This window comes from Myxocyprinus asiaticus, chromosome 45 (assembly GCF_019703515.2).
Source record: "Myxocyprinus asiaticus isolate MX2 ecotype Aquarium Trade chromosome 45, UBuf_Myxa_2, whole genome shotgun sequence".
NCBI lineage: Eukaryota > Metazoa > Chordata > Actinopteri > Cypriniformes > Catostomidae > Myxocyprinus > Myxocyprinus asiaticus.
Window position 1 is genome coordinate 20,644,162 of NC_059388.1, and position 24,426 is coordinate 20,668,587.

The window sequence follows — 24,426 nt, forward strand, 5'->3', positions numbered from 1 at the left end:
AGTCTACTCCAAGGCAATAAATCCACAGGGGTTCATACTCCTTCTCTAGACCAAATCAAACCCCTCTGAAGGTCCTGGGTGGCCCTTTCCGATCGACAGCAGAGCCAAAGTTGACATTTAATCTAGACTTCAACTCACGGAGTCTGTCTACTCATGGCACAGTCGAAGCAATCCAACATTTTGCTCCCCATAAATCCACAAAACAAATAGGACTTGAAAAACAGTCATCTCTCTTTCCCCCCTTTCTCTCCCGGGTTATTACAAGGTTCCCATACGCAGGCACAAGAGTACAGCAGTGCCTGGAAAAGGTAGGGTGGATTAGGTCTTTATAGTTTGGAGTGATTGGAATGATGTAGCTGGATGTCTATGTGGGACAGTGGAGAAAATTAAAGCAGGATTTGTAATGCATTCAAAGTGCGAGTATACGGAAGAGAAGATGAGCACAAATAAATTGCTGTCACTACCTTCCCACACACATCTCCGGTCGGCACCCTGTTTCAGTTATAACACTCATTTTAATGGAAACTTGTTGGATTAGAGGTGGTGAAGGGAGATTGGTTCTGGCCACAGCAATGCAGTTACTGTATGCACAGAATGACAACATCCACTGTTTTAAAAGAAGAGCAAGCCTCTGTAATACAAAAAGTGCATGCAAACCTAAAATGCAGCCCAGTATTGCAAGCTCTTTCAGCTTTCTTCCTTAGTCTAACTGGCTAATACACACTGTACAGTGGGGTCAAAAAGTCTGAGACCACACTGTAATTCTGTTTTTTATTATTTAAACCTGAAAATAAACAGTTTTAGGATTTTGAAAAATGTCAAATTTGAGAGTCTACACTCAAATGTAAGCAAATTAATGACTTTGACCATGTTAACTCAAAAGGTATTTCCTTCTCAAATAATGTTAAGATAACATGGATCATCAGGTTTTGCACAAACTTGTGGAGTCCATGCTAGCTTAAATGCATGCTGTCATTAAAACAAAAGACAGACATACAGTACCAAATACTAAAACTTCTGAAATTAAAATTTTGGTAACAATTTACAATAAAGTTCCATTTGTTAACATTGTTTAACAATATTAGTTAACATGAACTAACAATGAACAATACTTTTACAGCATTTATTAATCTTGGTTAATGTTAATTTTAACACGTAATAATACACGTATTACAAAAGTGAAAATGAAACCATTTTTGTTAATGGTCTGAATCTTTTCGACCCCACTATAGCTTCCCATTCAGCATATTTACATGCGTAGTTACATTCGAGCCAGTAATACAACGCGTCATGCGTCTTTCAGAGCAAGCGCATAACGCCAAGTCCAATTTTCATCCGATTAACATTCATACATGCTGGACAAAGCCAAGCTACAATCGTACAGTATAGGTCTGTTAGTCCAATTTCACAAAAATCAAACAAAATAGAACTTTGCGAAAAACTAATTCAGTCAGAATAAAGCATTTACATGACATTACTTGTTTTAGTCCAACTAAAATCAAACTTCTAAAATGTATGTAAATGTACTGACTGATTACAACAAGCCTCACCAAATCTTTACTTATTTTATATCTTCCTGGCCATTTCCACTTCAACAAAACACTAACCTTTGACGCAAGTCCAGAATAGGGTGGGGTGTGGCTGGAGGTGGCGAGGGAGACATTCAAACGGCCTGCCTTTGCCTTGTTCTGTTCTAATAGATAGCTTCATGCTCTGGCAAAAGGCATGCTTAACAGTGCCAGGTGGTGACATCTTAATTTTTCACGGCTGGAAACGTGGCCGAGCCCTACTCCCCAATCGCTCCCATGCATTATTCCTGCCTTAAGCACTCATCCTCTGGGGAGGCAGGACGGGGGGAGGGGGTATTGTTTTACAAGGCGCCCAGCTGCGGCCTACTTGCCTTGCCCTGGGTTCTTTTCAAGGAGTTGTCGTGGGTGACCCCTTCTGGCTGACAGTTATTAATAATAACGCACAGCAGGGAATAGTTCACCTTGTGGCGGTGGAGCTGCCGCTGCTGTTTAGATGCTTGCTGTGCAGCCTCCAGGGGTAGAAATCCTGCACCACACCATGGGGGAACAAATAATACAAGAATGGGCAAGCGCGGAAAGAGACGGCAAAATTTTTAAATTTTGTTCGGAGTCATTATTGTAGCTTAGATTAATAGTAGCCCCTGATTGCACTATATTACTTTTGACTAACTCCCTGGTGCTTACTTGGGAGTTTGAAAACAAACTTTTACATTCGAATGTAAATTAATCTCATAACCACTGCAAAATCTACAAGCATCTCAATTTCCCAAGTGGAAGGTGTGTTAGACATCTTAAAGGAACAGTTAACCCAAAAATTTAAATTCTGTCATCATATACTCACCCTAATGTCATTCCAAACCTGTATGACTTACTTTGTTCTGTGGAACATAAAGGCAGAAAGTTTGCCTCAAACCTGGTGGGCATAAAAACTGGTCATCACAAGGATACATACGGAGCACAATCAAAAACCATAGCTCAGCTGAAAGGAAGAGAAGGTGGTAAGGGGCTGTCTAATGAGACGGAGGGGATAAGGAGGTAAAGTGTCCAGAGCCACAAAGCCATTAAAATCTAGACCGGGAGAGCCCGTTTTGTACACGCTGAGTGCTCTGTTGTAACAAGTGCCGTTGAGACAGAACACTATCCAGGGCTGAGAGAAACGGCGCACCCGCTGAATCCACGCCTCAAGTGCCTGTGATCCAGCAACACTAAGGAGCACTCCTATTGTAGCACCTCTCTATAAGAATTGACCTCCTTGAAGACATCAATATTTCTTCTTCTTTAGAAATCAGAGTTAATACGGCTTGTCAGTCTGTTTGTCCAAACTAAATTGATGGTGAAGTAAATCAAACTCTCAAATGAGTGCAGACTGGTGTCTGCAATGAGAGTATAGTTTGAGTATTTTGGGGAAAAAAATCAAGGAAAGTTGTGACATAAAATAGTAAAGCAATATTTAAGATTTCCTGGTCAACTAATCAAATGTAAGCAAATGTGTGACATTGACCCAATTAACTCATACAAAGTCAGATTTCCTTCTTAAATCATGCTGGAATAACATGGATCATCATGTTTTATGCAAACTTGCATGTTGGCTTGAGTGCATGCTGTTTTCTTGAAACAAAAAAACTTGATGATAGGGTAAATCAAATTCTCCAATGAATATACCAATTGGAATCCGAAATGGTAGCCCTACATAATAGATATTCACCATGTCGATATAGACAAATGTTTTCTTGGTTAATTAGAAATAGAGTGTCTAGCACCTTTTTAAAGCCATCAACAGATTAACTGAAGATGGGAAAAGTCTTTAAACATGCAACAACCACAATAAGACTTTAAAACAATAAACACATTGAATAATTACCTTTTTTTTAAAAAAAGCCATTCTTTAACAGACAGAAGGGGGAAAAAACAATTACAGCCCAGGTGCATCCACAAAAAAACTGCTTTATGTTGGGTGCAGCATGTTTTGAAAAGCCGACCTTGCAGATGCATCCCTCTAGATTTAGAAATTTGTCAGCTTGAGATGCCGCTGCCAACAGAAGTAATGTGGGCTGTCTATAAAGAAATTAATGTTTTAAATTCAAATCATTAATGTAAAATTGTTCTTCTGTTATATTTTTTATGTGTGTCCTAAGGGTTGTTTTTTAACGCGTTGCTCAGCTCATCTTTCATAATTGCTACACGGTCTGAAATGGTCTGGGCATTGATTTCCTTTTTAAACATTTTTTAAATGAAGATTGAAAAAGATGCAAAACCTTATAATTTATGCTCAACATCTAACCTGCTAAAACGTGCAGTTAGTTTTCAAAAACTTAAAAGACTTTAATTTTCTTATTAAGTCATTTTGTCTTATTTTCTGGTAAAATGTTGAAACCAAATAACTTTACAGATCTTTATTGTAAAGGGTTTAAACTATGTTTTCCATGCTTGTTCAATGAACCATAAACAATTAATGAACATGCACCTGTGGAATGGTCGTTAAGACACTAACAGATTACAAACGGTGGGCAATTAAGGTCACAGTTATAAAAATTAAGACACTAAAGAGACCTTTCTACTGACTCTAAAAAACACCAAAAGAAAGATGCCCAGGGTCTCTGCTCATCTGCGTGAACGTACCGGCTGCATGGAGGCATGAGGACCGCAGATGTGGCCAGGCAATAAATTGCAATGTCCGTACTGTGAGACGCCTAAGACAGCGCTACAGGGAGACAGGAAGGACAGCTGATCATCCTCGCAGTGGCAGACAACATGTAACAACACCTGCACAGGATCGGTACATCCGAATATCACACCTGCGGGACAGGTACAGGATGGCAACAGCAACTGCCCGAGTTACACCAGGAACGCACAATCCCTTCATCAGTGCTCAGACTGTCCGCAATAGGCTGAGAGAGGCTGGACTGAGGGCTTGTAGGCCTGTTGTAAGGCAGCACCGGCAACAACGTTGCCTATGGGCACAAACCCACCTTCGCTGGACCAGACAGGACTGGCAAAAAGTGCTCTTTACTGACGAGTCGCGGTTTTGTCTCACCAAGGGTGATGGTCGGACTAGCGTTTATCGTTGAAGGAATGAGCATTATACCGAGGCCTGTACTCTGGGGTGGGATCAATTTGGAGGTGGAGGGTCCATCATGGTCTGGGGTGGTGTGTCACAGCATCATCAGACTGAGCTTGTTGTCACTGTAGGCAATCTCAACGCTGTGCGTTTCAGGGAAGACATCCTCCTCCCTCATGTGGTAACCTTCCTGCAGGCTCATCCTGACATGACCCTCCAGCATGACAATGCCACCAGCCACACTGCTCGTTCTGTGCGTGATTTCCTGCGAGACAGGAATGTCAGTGTTCTGCCATGACCAGCGAAGAGCCCGGATCTCAATCCCATTGAGCACGTCTGGGACCAGTTGGATCGGAGGGTGAGGGCTAGGGCCATTCCCCCCAGAAATGTCCGGGAACTTGCAAGTGTCTTGGTGGAAGAGTGGAGTAACAGCTCACAGCAAGTACTGGCAAATCTGGTGCAGTCCATGAGGGGGAGATGCACTGCAGTACTTAATTCAGCTGATGGCCACACCAGATACTGACTGTTACTTTTTTCAGGGACACATTATTCCATTTCTGTTAGTCACATGTTTGTGTAAATTGTACAGTTTATGTCTTAGTTGTTGAATCTTTTTATGTTCATACAAATATTTACACATGTTAAGTTTGCTGAAAATAAAAGCAGTTGAAATTGAGAGGACGTTTCTTTTTTTGCTGAGTTTATATATATATATAATGTATACATATATATATATGTATATATATATATATATATACAGTATTTAAGGCATAATCATTACTAAATTTTGCTAGATTTCTCTGCAAACAAGACAAAATATTTTTAAGGGGCCATGTCATGGGGAATCTAAATTTCCTTTTGACATATAAGAGTTTTTACTATAAAAACATACTGTAAATTTCAGAGCTTGAAACTTCCTTTCATGTCTAAAAAGAGCATTTATTGTTTCTACTCTTCAAAAAAAGACTCGTTTTGAAATTGGCTACATTGTGACATCTCAGTGCATTGTCATTTGAATGGCCACGCCCCCACAATGTACATAATAATCATCACGGTGAACTGATAGTGTGGCTGAGGTACTTCAACTCTAAAAAGTGGTAGTTTGCTTTTAACCAACAAAAAGATTAAGATGTCAAGTAAGGTCCCCAGACGTTGTTGTGTTCCTGGTTGTGAAAACTGCATCTCTGCATGGCCTTCTGAATGATCCCAAAGTTAGGAATGAGTGGCTTGTTTAGACGTTCCTGAAGTTCCTGAACGCGTCAATGTGGGATTATATGTTTTGGATTATATTTCTTTAAGGATTTTTTTGAGAACTAATATGATTCACACTTTGCAAAGAAACTTATATTGAAAGAGCAGTGCCAAATATATTAGACACACAAGTAATGCCGGTGAGTAACACATTTAATCCTACTGTTTCTGTCCTTGTTTGTTTGATATGAAAGGAATTTGTATAGCAGCTGCTTTTATCGCAAAATAAACCAGGATCAGGAATTGTGCTTATTACACGGTTACTTACCAAAGAAATACATAATTGCTCACAAAATTTTTATTTCTTTTAAGGTTACAACTCCACCAGTGTAGCAACTTTATGGCCGAAGAGAAATAGGTAAAACCAAGTCCTGCTTAATGCCCATCAGAGCAAGAGGGCACTTGCACTGTTTGTGAACATCTGCACTGTTCATTAGAACAGGAGATGGCCTCAATCTTTCAGCAAGCTTCAAAAACACTGTAAGGAAAACACATGACAAACTACACTGGCCTGCACTCCACCAGTCCCAGTGGACAGACCAGGCTAACCTTTAACAGACAACATGGCTGCAACTGTTACTTTAGTGTCATGTCAGCATACAATAAAGTTCATATTTGAGAATTATTGCTCTTATCAGTTAAGGGCATAATCTAGAGCACGGCAGCTTCTGAACTAACTAGTTCACATCTATGTTTTTGACCTCTTTGTGATTACAACAAGTAACGTGTTAGCAGAACCCTTAGACATAAAAAATGAGTAGGCTACTGCACACCTGTGCCACCTCCAAAACATAGATTAAAATAAAATAGCTGATTGGACACAGTTTGTGTAGAGGTCCACATACTGCAATTTTTCTAACAATTTGTCTTTGTCTTCATACAGTAGGTGTTGACAATTCAGACTACTGTTTGTTTGGCACAGACCCAAGTATGATGCTTTCATATGAATGTTTTCAAGGGCAATTGGACCTTTACATGGAGGTGAAGATCAACAATCTAGAAGAGGTACAGTTTTGCTTTTATAAAGCATGTAAGCCAAGTGCAGTTTTTACAACTGATTTTTTTATATTGCACAATCCTCTCTTTCAAAAGGGACACCCTTCAGTATCTTTCCTCTAGCAACTTGTTAATTACAACTTTGCATATCAGAACTGTTCAAGCAGAATGAAGCACAAAAAAATAAATAAATCTCAAAACAAGATTCGGTTCTGAGCAATTTGCCGTAATTCCTGACTTTCAAGATTGCTCACGTTTTGTTGACCTACAGTATGACAGATAAACATATGGCACATACATAAATGCATACAATCTACGCTCTGACTGCACTATGACAAATGTAAACATGAAAAAGAGAAAAGATACATTTTTATGGGTAATTTCCGAAAGTTTATACAGCACAAGGTAGATGTGAACCACAAAGTAGTTTAAGAATGAGCAGGAGAGGGAAAAAAATACAAGTTATTACAACCAAACCATGCTTTACATGTTGGTTATCTTTCACTGATAACCAGCTTTCCATAACAGTAATAAATCCAGTCATGTTGACGGTTCTGTGAATTTGCTTGCATTTACAATCTTACTAAAACCACTGTAGAAGAAAATTGAAGTTGGATTAAAAAAAATGAATGAATAGATAGATAAATAAATAAGTGGTCACCCTGTGCTGTCTTTAAAATGGATGCCTGAAATTTACAGTTTTCCATTAACTGATGCCTAACAGCTTCCCTCTCCCTGCTTGCATCCTGGGCTTTTCTGTCTGCTGCTACTTTCTGTAGGCTTTGCCAGGGTTCATTTTTGCCGGTTTCTCAAATCATATGTGTCAGTCCCTTTTTTGTCAAGGCCTTTTAACTTTATCGCTCCCCGCTATGAAATGCATCCGCGGCATAAACACTGCCATGGCAGTTATTACCTTTATCATCAATGGAGATGTCTGCACAGTGTCAAAAGAATCATTTGTTGATATGACAAGCCAAAACCATTTATCCATATTTTGAGTGCAATACAAGCATTGAGCCGGGCACGATAATGCTTTCCGTCAATGATTACCTTCTCGATGCTTTGAATATGAACTAAATGATATCTCCCACTAGCTGACAGCTGAAGACTACTACTATTACAAAAAAAACAAAAAAAAACAACACATCATATTTGACAGTACATACTGAGGAAAACAGGTTTGGTAAGGCATAAATCTTTTTTTTTTCTTCTTTAATTTGATTTGTGTGTGTTGCGATAGGGATTATTATTTCTCAACTGGTGGGATCACATCGCTCATGGTTGTAGACCCCAGAAGAATTCTATTAACCCTGGTTATGTCATCCTTAATAACATGCCATACTGATAAACAGGACTGGATTGATTCTGTGTGGACGGTTGGGGGTGGGGAATCTTAATAAAAATCCAAGTATAATTTACTTGGAATAAGAATGATGAAATAGAACACAGAACAGAGAGGCAGGGATTAAGTCTATCTCTTATCTTGCCGGGCTGATTCCGGCACTAACTTGAGAAAATAAATAGGGAAACGATCCAATCGAGGGAAGAGTGTGTTGAGGGCACTTTGTAGGAGTAGCAATTGATTGGCTCGTCAATGAAGACTGCTTTTCTTTTGTTGAATTGCAGATGTGATTTGTGGAACTGGGGCTGTGCCATATTTGCCCCTAATTTGCTGTTCATAAGGGGATGTCAAGCTAAAGGCGCACAGGAAGAACATTCGTGTTATAGCCAGAATCAAATCAATTCACTCACCTTGAACTTTGAAGATGAAAGAATCAGGCGAGGTTGGTTTCTCGCTTTACTTATGAAGGTATGGGAATCATAAATTCCAATTCTGATTCCTCTTAAAAGATTATTCCAGATTCAATAACAGTTAAGCTTAATCAACAGCATTTTTAGGGCATAATGTTGATTACCACAAAAAATAACTTCAACTTGTCCCTCCTTTTCTTTAAAAAAAGAAAATTCGAGGTAACTGTGAGGCACTTACAATTGAAGTGAAAGGGCTAAATTTGTATAATTTCATAAAAAGCACTTATGTATTATTTGAGCTGTATAGTTTTAAATATCAGCATTTTTATGGTCGTTTTAGGGTTTAGAGTGTTATGTCATCATGGCAACGAGGTTGTAAAATTGGATATAATTTTATACAGAAATGGTTAGTATTATATTCACACTAAAATCTTGTGGCTATACTTTTGAAACACTGAGTATTTTAACATTTACGGATTGGCCCAATTCACTTCCATTGTAAGTGCCTCACCAAACCTGGAATTTTCCTTTAATGATTCTAGAGTTTCAGAGTATTTTAGGCAATGACCACGCTAATACATTTATGTTTTAAAATGCATTAATTTTGCTACATTTGCACCTCTCTTCCATTCTGGAATGGCATTTTCCTCCACTGAAAACAGAGACTTTCGAAAACACATTCCAATACCGCACACTTTAGAAAATGACGAAAACCCAAACCTTATGCTGCGTTTACATCCTGTAAAGGGGGTCGCACACCGGACGCATCTGGTGGACAACATGGTGCATTCTAAAATTAGAAAATGACATTCTATGAATGTACACACACTGCCGCTCGACGTCCACCTACAACTCCGGAGGCTGTTCAAATTTCTGCCGTGCCACTGAGCGCAACTTGCATATTTTCCATTAAATTCAACCCAAATTATTATCGGTGAACATATATTATTTACTCTAACCTTGTTCATTATTGATGAAAGGAAAAACCTTGGTAAATTTTGTCTGCCACCTGAACCACATCAACGTACCCTGTGTTTGATACCTGTGCCGTGTCCTAGCCGCTACGCAACATGGCGCTTCTCGTCCAGTGTGCGGCCGCCTTCAGATTTGCTGTAATTACGAGATGGCAACTCGGAGATTCAACTTGGTTCACGTCCTCGACTGAAAATTTTAGGATGTGCATAAGCAGTTTTGTGCCGCTCTGTATTGGAGCCTTTGTTATTTCTTACTTTTCTTACTTTGGTAGTTTTCCATTTCTATGGCAATGCTCATTAAGGCAAAACAAATCCATGTGTGACTTTGTTGTTGATGACAGCAAAATATTGAATCACTCCATTAATTTATTAATTCACCTCTATATGTTCTTGCAAAATGTTTAAAAACAAAGAAAGTGCTTCAGTTAGCATTGGCTTTAATAAAATGGTATATCAAACAGAAATATACATGTAAACTACTTTTAATTGTTGAGGCTGCTACCATATTGGTTCTTTCTACATTACTTCACAACGGCCAAGTCGAAATCTTCATAGAATTCCAACTTGTAAGTTCTACGAAGATGTGAGGGTTTTTTACAAGTCAGAATCTCATAATTACGATAATTTCGACATTACATGAATGCACCATAAGTACAGTGTTCTGTCCACATTGGTGGCAGAATGCAAATTCACAAACCATTAATGGAAATGAAAGTAGGCAAATTGTTCGTTTTTAAAATATATATATATATATACATATTTTAAAAACAATCAATATATATATATATATATATATATATATACAGTACTTTGCAAAAGTCTTAGGCACATAAGATGCTTCACAAAAACATTTGTCTTAAGATGGTTATTTATATTTTCAGCTTTGGTGTGTCAATAGGAAATATACATTTTAGACTCCCAAACATTTCTTTTGCAAATAGAATAGAATAGAATAGAATAGAATAGAATAGAATAGAATAGAATAACAGGGAGCCCTGCAACAGATGGCATGGTCCCCACAGAGCCCCCCACTGAATATTGAGTCAGTCTGGGATTACATGAAGAGTCAGAGGCAATTGAGTCAGCCGAAATAGATTGAAGAACTGTGGCAAATTCTCCAAGAAGCTTGGAACATCCTATCTGCCAACAACCAAGAAAAACTGTGTCCAGGTGTACACTCCTGTCTAGGAGAATTGGGGCTGTTTTAAAGGCAAAGGTGGTCACACAAAATATTGATTTAGCATTTTTTATGTTTACTGGACTTTGTATGACATTAATTGATAAATGAAAACTATATATGTCATTATTTCTGAAGATATCCTCACTATGCAACATTTTTCCCAAGTGCCTAAAACTTTTGCACAGTACTGTATGTGTGTGTGTGTGTGTGTGTGTGTGTGTGTGTGTGTGTGTGTATTAACTCGTTTCTAGGTTCCCATCCCTACTCATAAGCAGTGGGGTGTGTTCAGAAAATAATTCAAAGATATAGAAAATAAATGAAAAATACAGTAGTATGCACAAGAAAACTATCACTCAGGAATTTAGCCCAGGTCTAGTGGTAGAAACAATTTAAAATTCTTATCTGTCGCATCTGGCACAAACCGTTGTCGTAGCACTTCGATGTTCTACTAAAGACAGATATGCACAATTCAAAGTGCCATCTTCTAATGACACATCTACTGTCATCTATCTCATCACCACCATTGTTTCAGGCACAAACTTGTCAGTGTCGTCGTGAATGAAGATGCAGTTAAGAAGGGCACAGTCAATGAGGCTTACTGAGATGGTAATCTGAGTCTGCCTCTGGCCCTCTGGCAATGCTTTACAGTCAAGTTTCCCCAAAGCCTGCTTGTGTACTGCGCCTAATGGAGACTCGCTCATCGCCCATGCCAAAATTAAATGAACTGTGCCATTTCAAAGCGCCTCCTGCCTACTGTAGCTTCTAGCACACTCACAAAGCCGTGACTCCTTGGAGCGTCCCGTTGAGCATTTATATAATTTTATATACATAGAACGCACAGACATGCACACATGTACATGGATTTCCTAACATGCAAATGTGTAACTACAACTGAGACACTGGTACAAAAAGAAATGTGACGTGATGATTTCTAGACCTCATTCATGCAAAAGAGTAGTGTTCATGCGTTCATCCATTTTTACTCATTAGGAGAAAGCAAGTGAAGCTGCTAGATAGTTTTGTGAGCGACCAACCAAGCCATACATAAAAGATTAAGTAGAGTCAAAAATGGTCAGTATTATCATAGTGACATTGCTGAAACAGAATTTTGGGTGACCGTAGTCTTGCTGTGTTTGGGCCCTTAGAGGTCTCTCGTGAAGCACACACATTTTTTATTCAAATATAAAAACAGACTGAGTTCATTATTTTGGCAACAGTATACATCATGTGTGGTAGTACTTATCATTGCTAAATGGCACAATGTGTGAGATTAACTAATAGAGCACAGCAATGTCCACCCATTTTTATTTTTTTTTTAATTGTCTTGGTTACGCAAGTATTTTTCCAATTTATTTTTTCCATAGGGATTTCATAAAATCATTCATAAAAAAAGTTAAAAGCCATGAACCAAATCAGCCAGATCCGAGGCACATCACAACATTACAAACTTTGATTTGAATAAAAAAAAAAAAAATTTTGAAAATCGGACAAAAGGGACTGTGTACTTTACTGAAGAAATGAACTACAATCACTTGAAGCAATGCAAATGTAGGATTAAAAACGATGGAATGATTTAAAGTTGTTGATTAAACAATACATTGTAATCTTATTGCAAAATATCCAGATATGGAGACTGATTTGATTGCTGTTTTCGTGCATTTTGTCCACCGCAATTCTCTGATTGGTGGATCATTTCCCTTCAGGAATAAGGGTAGTGTAGTTCTTCACCAGAAATTCTGCTAAACACCTTTTTTTTAAATGCAGATGAAACAATGCAGACTGGTGGCTTCGACAGATGTATATACCATCGATTAACAACCTCTGAACTAATGGTAGGTCAGTCTTTAAAGGTTAAGAAGTAATCGTTAAAGGGGTAGTTCACCCAAAAATGCTAATGTCTCATCATTTACTCATCCTCATGCCATTCCAGATGTGTATGACTTTTTCTTCTGCTTTTTTACTATAAATCTCCACAGGACGAATCAATATTTAAGTACTTTTTTACTCTAAATCTTCACTTGAAGAGATTTATAGTAAAAAAGTACTTCAATATTTATCTGTTTCTCACCCACACCTATCATATCGCTTCTGAAGATATAGATTTAACCACTGGAGACTTATTGATTACTTTTATGCTGCTTTTATCTGCTTTTTGAACCTTGCGATTTCTAGCAACCATTCACTTGCAATGAAAGTACCAACAGAGCTGAGAAATTCTTCTAAAAATCTTTGTTTGCATTCAGCAGACAAAAGAAAGTCATACACATCTAGGATGGCATGAGGGTGAGTAAATGATGACAGAATTTTCATTTTTGAGTGCTATCTTTTAAAAATCAATGAGTCCATGAAGAAAATGAACGGGATTATAACTTCCGAAAACCAGACTGTTGCACTCTACAGGATTAGAGTTTGTGGGTGACCAGGCCTACCATAATATTAAACAAGCCTATTAGTAGTGTCTAAAATTGTCCATATTTTGGTGGTGCCATTGCCAAAACTGAATACTGGTTGGATTTGGGAGGTTGGGTTTCTAAGGAAACTCTTCCATCAGTGGACATAGGTAAGCTAATTGAACCGGAACCAGGGTAATCTCTTGCTAAACAATGCCCCTCTGACAAGGTTCTGTGTGCTGACTGGATTCAACTAGTGAATTCCTTGAAACCTCAGAAATGGCAGCAGTTTATAGGCTCATAAAGATCCCCTTTGAGCTCATTTTCTATTATGGAGAGCAAAGGATATCTAACAGCATGGGAGAACACTGGGTGTTAAGGGCAGCCATTAAAGCTAGTGTTAAAAGCAATATGGCTTTATGTGGCACTTGCTGTGTTTGGGCATGGTATTTGAAGCAAGGGCCTTAGAGGTTTTCTGTGAATCTGGTACAGGTATTCATTCTTTAGGCAACAGTAAACATCTAAAATGCTAGTATTAGTAATTGCAAAATGCCTTAAAGGGTTAAATTACCCCAAAATGAAAATGTTGTCATCATTTACTCAGCCTCATGTCTCAAACCTTCATGACTTTCTTTTTTCCATGGAATAGATTTTGAAGAATGTTGACACTGCTCTTTCCCATACAGTGAAAGTGAATGGTCACTAAGGTTGTCAGTCCCTAACATTCTGCAAAACATCTCATAAGTCATACATATTTGAAATGAGATGAGAAATTTATTTTTATTTTTGGGTGAACTATCCCTAAAATAAAATATTCTATGTAACAACATGAAAGTAATAGCACATCTGTGTTATTGCATAGAGGTTGTGTCACAATACAAAGAGCGAAAGGTGATTTTTCCTTACCGTAGGTAGTCTCTCCGACAGAGGATGAGATTGGCTTTGGTGTAGAGTGTGGAGCCCACCTCGCCAAGCCTGCAATCACAGCAGGCACACTTGAGGCAGTCTTCGTGCCAGTACTTGTCCAAGGCCTTCAGCAGGTAACGGTCCTTGATTTTCCGGTTGCAGCCGGCACAGCCCTTTGGCTTGGTGTCCGGCTGGACGGAGAGCATTTGTATACCTGTAAAGAAAAGCGACAAGAGGCAACATTGTAAGAACTAGGTTTTAGGTAACATGTACATTACAACTTATAACATTTGTTTTACATTTCATTGAATAGATCCATATGGACACAGACAATTTCTTATTTACAATAACAAGAAGTAGAAATCAACCGGTAAGGGTATGTCTAATACTGTACAATTTCCTAATAGTTCAACAACCCACATATTTAAGGCTGTTGGTGTAAATTGAAACTCACGTAGAGTAATAGTTTACCCAAAATTGAAAATTCTGTCATCATTTACTCACTCTCATGTTGCTCCAAACCCAAATGACTTTCTTTCTTCCATGGAATGCAAAAGGAGATATTTGGCAGGATGTTAGCCTCACTCAGCATTCATTTTCATTGCTTTTTTTTCACATAACATGAAAGTGAATGGTGGATAAAGCTGCCAGTCCCTAACATTCTGCCTTCTGTTGTGTTCCATGGAAGAAAGTAAGTCGCAATGACAGAATTACCACAAGAAGCCAAAGTAGCTAACATCCTCGTCATCTTTCTGACTCCCTCATCTTTAACGCCCTCTCTTCCCCCTCTTTAAGGCAGGGGCCAGGAAAAACTTGCCCCCAGAGCAGTCATTGTGTAGCCCTATACAGGGCGTGAAAGGGCTTTGTTGGGTGGAGAAGGAACAATGTGGGCTTATGCTGAAGGCCTGTAATTAGTATTCTCCTTCCATACAGAGGAGAGTAAGCTCTACCCCACTCCCCCATGCCAGTACTCCAGCACCTCTTTTGTCCTGGCCCAAAAAGTTTTTGTCCTACATTACAAGTACGACTGATTCTACCCCGTTGTCCACTGTGACAGTCCCCATTTCTCACCTTGTGCAGCAGAAGCTGTCAGAGCCATAGATTCCACCTAATGTATATGCTGCTCTTGGAGGGGTGTGAGCGCAAGCGGTGAGAAATTGCGAACTTTGAGTGAGAGGGTCACTGCGAGTTTTCTCAGCTGTGGTAAATTGAGTGTCTCTGTCTGAATCGAGGACCTCTCTCTGGATAGTTATAACGTGCTTGTCGCCGCGATGCGTTGTTCAGGCAATCTCGCTGAAATACATTCATAGTGGAATATGAGATCACAAAGTCTTGTTTGAACTGCGTGACATGTTTAAATCTGTCTTGATAAGAAAAGTTTGTGAATTGTCATCATGAGGAATGCAATCTGAGATTTGATAGATTTTTTTAAAATAAATGCCAACACATCTGGAGAACGTTTAAACACTGCTCTACATATGAGATTTTTTAAAAAGTGTTTCTCTCTCCCCATTTTTTTAACACGCACCCTTGATGATAATTACTTTCAAAAATTATTTGCAGAAAGCATGACAGTTGGCCCTCACCGAAAATAAACAAGACAGTGCACCAATTAGCAAGACTGAGGACAGGTGTGAAATTGTTTCAATTCAACTGAGCATTACAATGCGGGGAAAGGAACAGCAGGTAGCCTATCCCTCTAGGGTCATAATTATAGCCTAGAGCAAATATCTGATGCAGTACCACAGGCTTAGACTGTGGAACAACTTCTTTCTGCTGTAGGAGCATGCTCATTAAGATGTAGGAACATTCAATGAAAAAGAGCGAAAGGGATAGTATACAATAAATATTCCTTCAACTTCTCCGTCCTATTTATGATTCTTTATTAGGAGTTTATTCAAATGGAGAGCTTTGATGAGTGGGGAAACAGAAAGGAGGCACATTAGTCAGGTAATGAGCGAGCCCTATTTTGTCCCATTGCGTTTAAGCTGTTGAGCTTTTAATTGGCTGGACTGGAGTGTGAGAGGAGCGCACGGCTGATTGCGTCCTTGTTCTGTCCCACTCATCCACACCGTCCCAGCTCGCCTGGTTAACACAACAAAGTCACCACCTCTCATTACCAAGCCAAAGAAGTTAGAGTTTCGAGTCCCCTCGGTCCGCAATCAGATTTAACCCCAAATGAATGGATTCTGAACAAACTAACTACCCATTCTATTCAAAAGCGCGCGCGCGGATCTGCGTGGCTCTTCGATTTGTCCTATTGCGAAACAAAAGATTCATTTTCCACACGGGAAAATAAAATGTGATCCATTAACTGGCATTGGGACATTGGTGTCTTTTTTTGTCTTTGCTCGATCATTCAAATCTTTCATTATGTCCCGTTCGCATAGCGATAGAATGCTCTTTGTACGGTTCACTATTCGCGTTTGTCAGATACTGATGGGGACATTTCTGGCGACGCGAGCAAACACCGGGCGCAAAGTACCAATTTGATTTCCCATTTCAAGCACATCACAGCTGCGCGAGCCGGAGATGCTGACATTTCGCCCTCTTATCAGTTTAATTACTGTTGCCATGGCAACGTAGCGCACGGAAAAGGCCAATAAGATTTGCTACACAGCAGCTAATTTTCGAGGCAGCTTGCAAAACGACGAAATGAAACCGTTAACTCAAAAGACCATTAAGGTGTTGGAAATAATGATACGCGACGGCACACCAAAATAACGTTATTTACAATTTCCCCACACACGGGGAAATGAGGAAAATGCACTTTGAAGCGTCGCTTCAGTTAAAAGCAGATGTATTGGGTTCGCGTGCGTTTCGCTAAACTGACCACATACGCATAGAATCATTCCAACTATCCAGGCACACATTTAAACACGCCACCCTCACGTTGATATTGTTCAAAGTAAGACACAAAACGTTGCTCTTACCGAAACTTTGCTCCCTTTTCTGCATTGGTTGGCCCGCTTCTGCTCCCAGAAACACCATATGCAGCAGACGAGGCGCGAGCCAAAGATGCGCGTGAAGTGAGCAGCTGTATGCGCGCGAGGGAGGTTCGCTTTTGTTACGAGTAACAATCCAGCTCTCTTCGGCAGAAAAGAGTGAACACGAGGAAAACACCAATCAACAAAACACGGGAGAATGAAAGAAAGAGCGAGCCGCGGCGCGCTATCGCTCTGCGCCACACGCTGTTAAGACTGCATTAGTCACAACAGTGCTCGACTATGAAATTAGATCGACCAGCAGCCGTGGCAAGGCAAGAGGCGGCGAACAAATGACAGCGGATGACAAAGGCATATGCTTTACCCCTTCGCGCGCGCCGTAATCTTATAATCCTATCGTGTCTCGCGCTGTTCGCATTTTCTAGGCGTTTCAGTGTGCGTACAGCAAAAGGAACGAATTTGCATATATGTAAGGGACAACATTCAGACTGACTATATGTAGTAAAATGCAGTCATATTTTGCCATGCATTTATTAACTATTGCTAGAATTTGCATTTGTTTTGACGCATTCCGTATTTTTAGAACCAAAACACAAATGCAATCCCCTTTGTGTATCCAAATCCTTTAGCAAGCTGTCAAAAAGTGCAGTAAATGGAACAACTTTTATTTATCATAAATGAGCTGTCATCTACATGATATCACGATGTATAAATAATCACCACACTCTGAATTTTACATTAGCCTAAACATCAAACAGCCTCGTTAGATTAAGCCATTCGTTTTGCACTTTGACAGTTATAACGACTCAATCCAGAGCAGAGACTATAGAAATAGACTAAAAACAAGCCTGTAATCCTTTTGGGTAAAAAACACAATTAAAGCGCAAAAAACTCACCTTCTTGACCAAGTTATGCAGAAGGATAACTTAGGATAGAGCACCGTCGAGCAGACTCCAACTCAATATTCCTCGAAGCAAAAGTTCACGAATCTGACATTGCACCGCGGATAAGAATGATCTTCAGGTTGAAAATAATGAGATCCACATGGATCATCTACGAGTAGTTGTTCGCACCAAAAGCTACAGGTGTTCTCGCGCGAGCCGTCAGCCGTCATATATTGGGTATTCTGAGAGGGATCAGAACAACTTGTCCATCTGTGAGTGAGGAACGAGGAATAGTGAAGCCTAGCTTTATCTTCAAACCCAATCCCTCACCACTGAGACATTACACGAGGAGTAAAAGGTCATTACCGACAGCCGGAGTAACGGAGCGCAAGCATGCGAGCGCACGCTCCTCAAGACAAACTTAATGCTTACCTCACTGAGACGCGCGCACAAACAAGCTATGAGCTTTATACTACACATTTTTGACTCTCTCTCTCTCTCTCTCTCTCTCTCTCTCTCTCACTCTCTCTCTTTCTCTCTCTCTCTCTTTGTTTCAGCAGCTGGGTAACATAGAATGATGCATCCAGGTATGCATTGCGTTTGATAACAGAAACAGTACTTTCTGAAATATACACATCTTTTATGTATGACCACATAGGTTTCTATAATCCAGGGATTTTTCCAGCAGCCACCAGAGAACATGTTAATTTAGGGAATTACGAAGTGTTACGGGTAAATAAAATTGCTTAGGTGCAGCACCTCTGGGCAGGTCAGGTGCAAATACTGGAGTTGACAATTTTGGTCCCTTATTAAACCAACACACCCAAGTCACCCAATATTTAACAACTATAATAATATAACGGATTATTATAATAATAATGTACGTCAGTTAATCAGGTGTATTTATCTATGGTGATCAAAGAGGACTAATCTTTTAAGATCCATCACTAATCATTCACAGCAAAAGAAGAAAAAAATAATAAGAAAAGGGATAGTGCAATGAAAGAGAACAGGCGGCTTATCTAAGGTGTCCTGTTTTTAAGACAACATTTTTTTAGTCAGCAATTATATATTTTAAAATACCCTTTATAGTGTCAATGTACAAAGCAGACTTAAAAAGACCTCTTCTGTATTTATGTAGCACTTTGATATTAGTTTGATATGTGCTATTGCAACATTTAACTTTTCTGAATGTGTTATAGATTTATTATCCAGGCCTAAGTCAAGTCATATAACCCCAGGCCACACTAAACATTTTCCCTTATTGATCATAATGCTTTATGCGTATGCGACTCTGCACCCTGCGACTTCAAAGGCCATAGAATTCTGGTTAAAGAGTGTAAGAGAACGAGTAGGCCTACTCAATTTCCCGTGCTTGTTTTTTAATATTTCAGATATTGCTCTTTTCGTGCACATTTTGATTATTTGTGCTTCTAAAGCTATTCCTCCCCCATTGGTTACGCATGTTCGCTCTAATTAGCGCTGCTTGATGCCCATGTTGCTGAGGATGAATCTCAGGCCTTCAGTGCCAGCTATACCCTCCCTACCCACTAACACAAACACTGAAAAAAGTAAACGTATACACACTCACTATAGAGTTTATTTTCTGTCATGGTCATCATAGCCCAAAAGTAGTCATTTATCATGAGCTCAGATTGGAAGAGGCGGTGAATATGGAGAGTTAGAACTTAGAACAGTAGGGTAGGGGTAAGATTGCGGTCTCACGCCAATCACTCCCGCCTAAAATACAGCGGTAATGAGACGGGTCATAAAATGCTCCTCGCTTCCATTATGAGTGATGAGATGCATTAAAGCTGACAGGGTATTACCTGCCAGTAATTAGGTTTTGTCATGGATTGAATTATTTCAAAGCGGGCTATCTTGGTAATCATGCAATTTGCGGGGGAGACGTTTAAAGCTGAGTGAGTGAGTGAGAGAGAGAGAGAGAGAGAGAGAGAGAGAGAGAGAGAGAGAGAGAGAGAGAGAGAGAGAGAGAGAGAGAAATCCCTTCTTCTTTGCTACCCTCCCGCCACCACTTCATCTAGTGCATTATCACGTCAATAATTCACCGAAGATATCTGAATTATTGGGGTGATGAGCTAGTGCCAACATCAGACTGTGCCGCGCGACGTGAGCTCAGCCGTCCGTCACATTACGTTATGTTCTATGCGCAAAATAGTCCAGAAACCCGCGTTCCGGGAAGCACGCGCAGTCTTGGCGTGGATTTTGCTGCGAACGGACATGAAGAGCTGCGTATAATCTCTCTCTCTCTCTCTCTCTCTCTCTCTCTCTCTCTCTCTCTCTCTCTCTCACTCACTCTCACACACACACACACACACACACACACACACACAGAGATTTGCAGTGTACGTCTGCGAGGAAAGGGATACATCCGGCAGACGACCACCCCACTTCATCCGTTTTTGTAGAAATGAAAGCGGAGTTTAATTACCGGGCTTCACAGGGAAAATCTTTTCGGAGAGGATTGGAGTGAAAATATATTTCCTGGTACTCTTACCATGGTTTAAGCCTCCTTTGAGCATCTCCAACGACCATTCATTTCACGGAGGCTTCAACTTAATCCCAGTTTTAAACCTCTGCTAGTAATGTACAGGGAATCTAATACTCTTGCTCACTCACCACAACCACACACATTATAATGGAGGTAACCCACTCTAAGAGTTCAGTTCGTTTTCTGATTTAGGACAGAAAAAAATTAAAAGTAGTTGACAAATTATCCAGAGATCCTTTATCTTAACCTTAAAGTGAACAGTAGATGTTCACCATTTCCTCCAGTTTATGGTAAAATTTAAATATTGCACACGCAATTGTTTCCACGCTTCTTAATGAGCTTGCTGATCAGAAAAGTAAAGCAAAATCTGATTGAAAGATACTGTACCGAGGAAAAGTGCGGCGTAAGACGAGTTGGTAGCTCAAAAATAGCCTGTTCCCTTTCCAATTTCCAGGCGACTGGGTAAAAACGCCCAGCCCGCCTCAGTGCAACTCCTTTCCCGCTTGCTCTCAGTCTCACTCCCGCTCTAAAAGATTCCCCTCCTTCTCCCACCACAACGGCTGTTTCTTCGCTTGCAGTCTCGTTCCCTCCCTGGCAGCAAAGCACAACAGACCTGAGCCGGCCCGCACGTCTCCTCGCCTATTTAAGCACCTTCACTAGGTCCCTAGTTAGTACACTCCAGCTCATCCAAGAAGCTGACAAGCGCCGTTAGGGAAGGCAGCGCATGTTGCTCTAATGGACCTCATTAAGTTCTACTTACAGATGTTCTCTTAACATAATTGATCTGCAGCGAGTTGAGAGGACGGCAACTTATTCCCTAGCCCCCAATTATGGCCTGGTAATTAGATCCCCAACCTCCAGTTCTCCACATTCACCCTTCTAACATTCCGAAATATCAAAGTATCTCTTTCTCTCAAAGCAAAACCTCCTGCCTCCCCCACCACCTAACCTTCGTGTCTCCACCTCCTTTGCTCCCTCCCCTCCCTAAGACTCCATTCCTCTGACAGTATTGACAGTCAGATCTGCTAACCTTTGTAGTGAAGCCAGACTTAGTAGTGCACTCACTCCAATTGACAGAGCTCAGTCTCGCTTTTTTCTGTCTCTTTTCCCTCTCTTTTTTCACACCCTCTCTCTCACTTGCTCTCATTTTCTCTCCCTGCTGAAACACCCAGGGAAAGAGTGAAGGATGGAGCGAGACACATATGGAGGGTGGTGGCTGGGGGGGGGTTGATAAAAAACAAGTTGGCACTTTTTGATAAAAGGTTGTAATGATCATATCTGTCAGGGGAGGATCTTTTTTTCCACAATACCTTTTTTTATCTTGAATAATTCCTCTGATGGTAACTGTGAGCTTGAGTGCAGAAGAGAGAGGCAGGTGGTGTGAATGGTGAGTAGTGATGGAACAGCGTTTATAATGCCAATCAGAGCCACTCCCTCCACTCGCTTAATTATCCGCCGTGCTAAAACACAGAGAACTTTAGGGAAATGAGAATGTCACACTTCCGTACTTAAAAGACAAGACAGTTTCGTCACAGAGGGGAGAGGAGGAAGCTGGGGTGGGTGCACTCTGTGCCAATCATCACTGTGCAAATTTTCTAGATCATCCACAGTTTGTGATATGTGCACAAGCATTAAAAAAGTAAACATTTAGGCAGCAGATCGTGACCTAAGCATTGCGAGACAGCAAATACTGCAATATGAATTTTAGTTCAAATGTACGTGCAGCTTTGAAATACACTCACTTAGCACTTTATTAGGAACATCTATTTATTCATGCACTTAAGTAATCAGCCAATTGTGTGGCAGCAGTGCAATGCATAGAATCATACAGAAATGGGTCAGGAGCTTCAGTTAATGTTTACATCAACCATTAGAAGGGGGTAAAAATGTGATCTCAGTGATTTTGACTGTGGCATGATTGTTGGTGCTAGATGGGCTGGTTTTAAGTATTTCTGTAACTGCTGATCTCCTGGGATTTTCACACACAACAGTCTCTAGAGTTTACTCAGAATGTTGCCAAAAACAAAAAACATCCAGTGAGCGGCAGATCTGCAGACGTAAATGCCTTGTTGATGAGAGAGGTCAGCGGAGAATGGTCAGCGTGGTTTGAACTGACAGAAAGACAACAGTAACTCGGATAACCACTCTGGACAATTGTAGTGAGCAGAATAGTATCTCAGAATGCACAATACGTTGAACCTTGAGACAGATGGTCTACAACAGCAGAAGACCACATCTGGCAATAAAGTGCTCAGTGAGTGTATGTATTCCTTGTATTGAGCCAAGAGGTCTGTATGTGACATTTCGATCTTCTATTGGTAGGGCTCAATGCTAAGAATTTTTTCTACTGGCCCGGTTGGGCCAGTGCTTCAGATTTTTACTGGCCCTGCCAACATTTTCACTGGCCCCAACACAAAAATGACAAATAGCTGTTTTTACCATCATGGCTTTAAAAAAAATATGTCCGAAGATAAATATTTTTTACATATCTTATGTTTTTAATACAATGTCCCCTAGGGGCCTGGGAAGCTGAGCAAGTAAAGATGCTGATTACCAACCCTGGAGTCACAAGTTCGAATCCAGGGCATGCTGAATGACTCCAGCCAGGTCTCCTAAGCAACCAAATAGGCCTGGTTGCTAGGGAGGGGAGAGTCACATGGGGTAACCTCCTTGTTGTCGCTATATTGTGTGGTTCTCGCTCTCGATGGGGCGTGTGGTGAGTTGTGCGTGGATGCCGTGGAGAATAGCGTGGGTCTCCACACGGCTACATCTCCGCAGTAACATGCTCAACAAGCCACGTGCTAAGATGCGCGGATTGATGGTCTCAGACGTGGAGGCAACTGAGATTCGTCCTCCACCACCCAGATTGAGGCGAGTCACTATGCCACCACGAGGATTTAGAGCGCATTGGGAATTGGGCATTCCAAATTGGGGAGAAAAAGGGGAGAAAAAAATAAAAAATACAATGTCCCCCAAAATTGAATCACATTTATAATTTGCAAGATATGATTTATGCCTTATGTAATCCCATCTATGTGCTTTACAGATATAAATTCATAAATACATCATATTAACCTCAGCCGTCCTGCCATTTACACGTGTTTTTAAGCCAAGAGTTCTGTGGAGGAGATGATGGGTTTTCAGTCACCTGTTTAGTCATGCTGTCATGCAACTTTTGCCCATGTGTAGTGTTTTCACAAGAAGGATCAAAGATTATACACCGAGTTAAAGATTTGTTTATTGGCTGAGAGAACAGACTTGCTACTAAATCGGTTGTGATGTGTAATATACAGTAGGTAGATATTAGGCCTAATCTGTGAGTTAACAATGTGTATATAACATGAAATCAGACAACCCAAACAATACCAACACTGACTGATATACAACGAACAAAAACAAAAATACCTGTATAGTCCAGAAATGAGACATTTAACAGGTGTTTTATGAGGATGACATGAAGCAGACTGTTTCAAATATTCATCTTCACCCTGCAGCTGAACAGCTCTGATAATAATAGCCTAATAACCATAGTGATCTTGCTTCTTTTCATATCAATTGGCATTATCATGTCGAATTAATGTTTACGTTTTGAAACATTACCTAATTAAATGTATACTTACATTTTGGATATTGAGCAGCTCGTGATTTCCAGACACGTGTATAACTGGGATTTAACAAAGTTTATTACGTCTCATTTGGCGCTTCATCTATAGAGGTGAATTAATGAGAGAAAATGTGTTTGTTTTTTTACAGTGGGAATAAAACTAATGCTCTTTCCCTTTACGAGAGCACATGCATGTTAAACAGTCTATGCTGAATGGAGAGAGATGATGATGAGACATATGCACGAAGAGACATGGATTTTCAGTCCTATAGAAAGAAACTGTTGATTTCTTGTGTTCCAGTGTGTGGATTACTAATTTCACCAACATGTAAAAATGAAAAATGTGGGGATTTCACCCACTGTGAACACGGAATGTGCGGGAATACTTAAAATGTTGCACAATACGTTAAATCCCACAACGAAATTCATTAAGTGGGTTTTTTTC

The 24,426-nt window shown here is 40.1% G+C and overlaps 1 protein-coding gene across 3 annotated transcripts in view; it reads right to left on the reverse strand.

Moving 5' to 3' along the window:
* Positions 1-20,874, reverse strand: part of LOC127434993 (LIM domain only protein 3) — a 74,130-nt gene extending 53,256 nt beyond the window's left edge. The window contains exons 1-2 of one of the 3 annotated variants that reach the window (XM_051688087.1): positions 20,765-20,874; positions 14,037-14,250 (exon numbers count right to left, since the gene is read on the reverse strand). In XM_051688087.1, coding sequence (XP_051544047.1) covers positions 14,037-14,242 — 206 coding nt within the window. In that variant the 5' untranslated portion in view covers positions 14,243-14,250; positions 20,765-20,874. Of the gene's footprint in view, positions 1-14,036; positions 14,251-16,969; positions 17,287-17,877; positions 18,279-20,764 lie in introns of those variants that run through there. The other 2 variants (XM_051688086.1, XM_051688085.1) reach the window with 2 other exon arrangements.
* Positions 20,875-24,426: the final 3,552 nt, after the last annotated feature.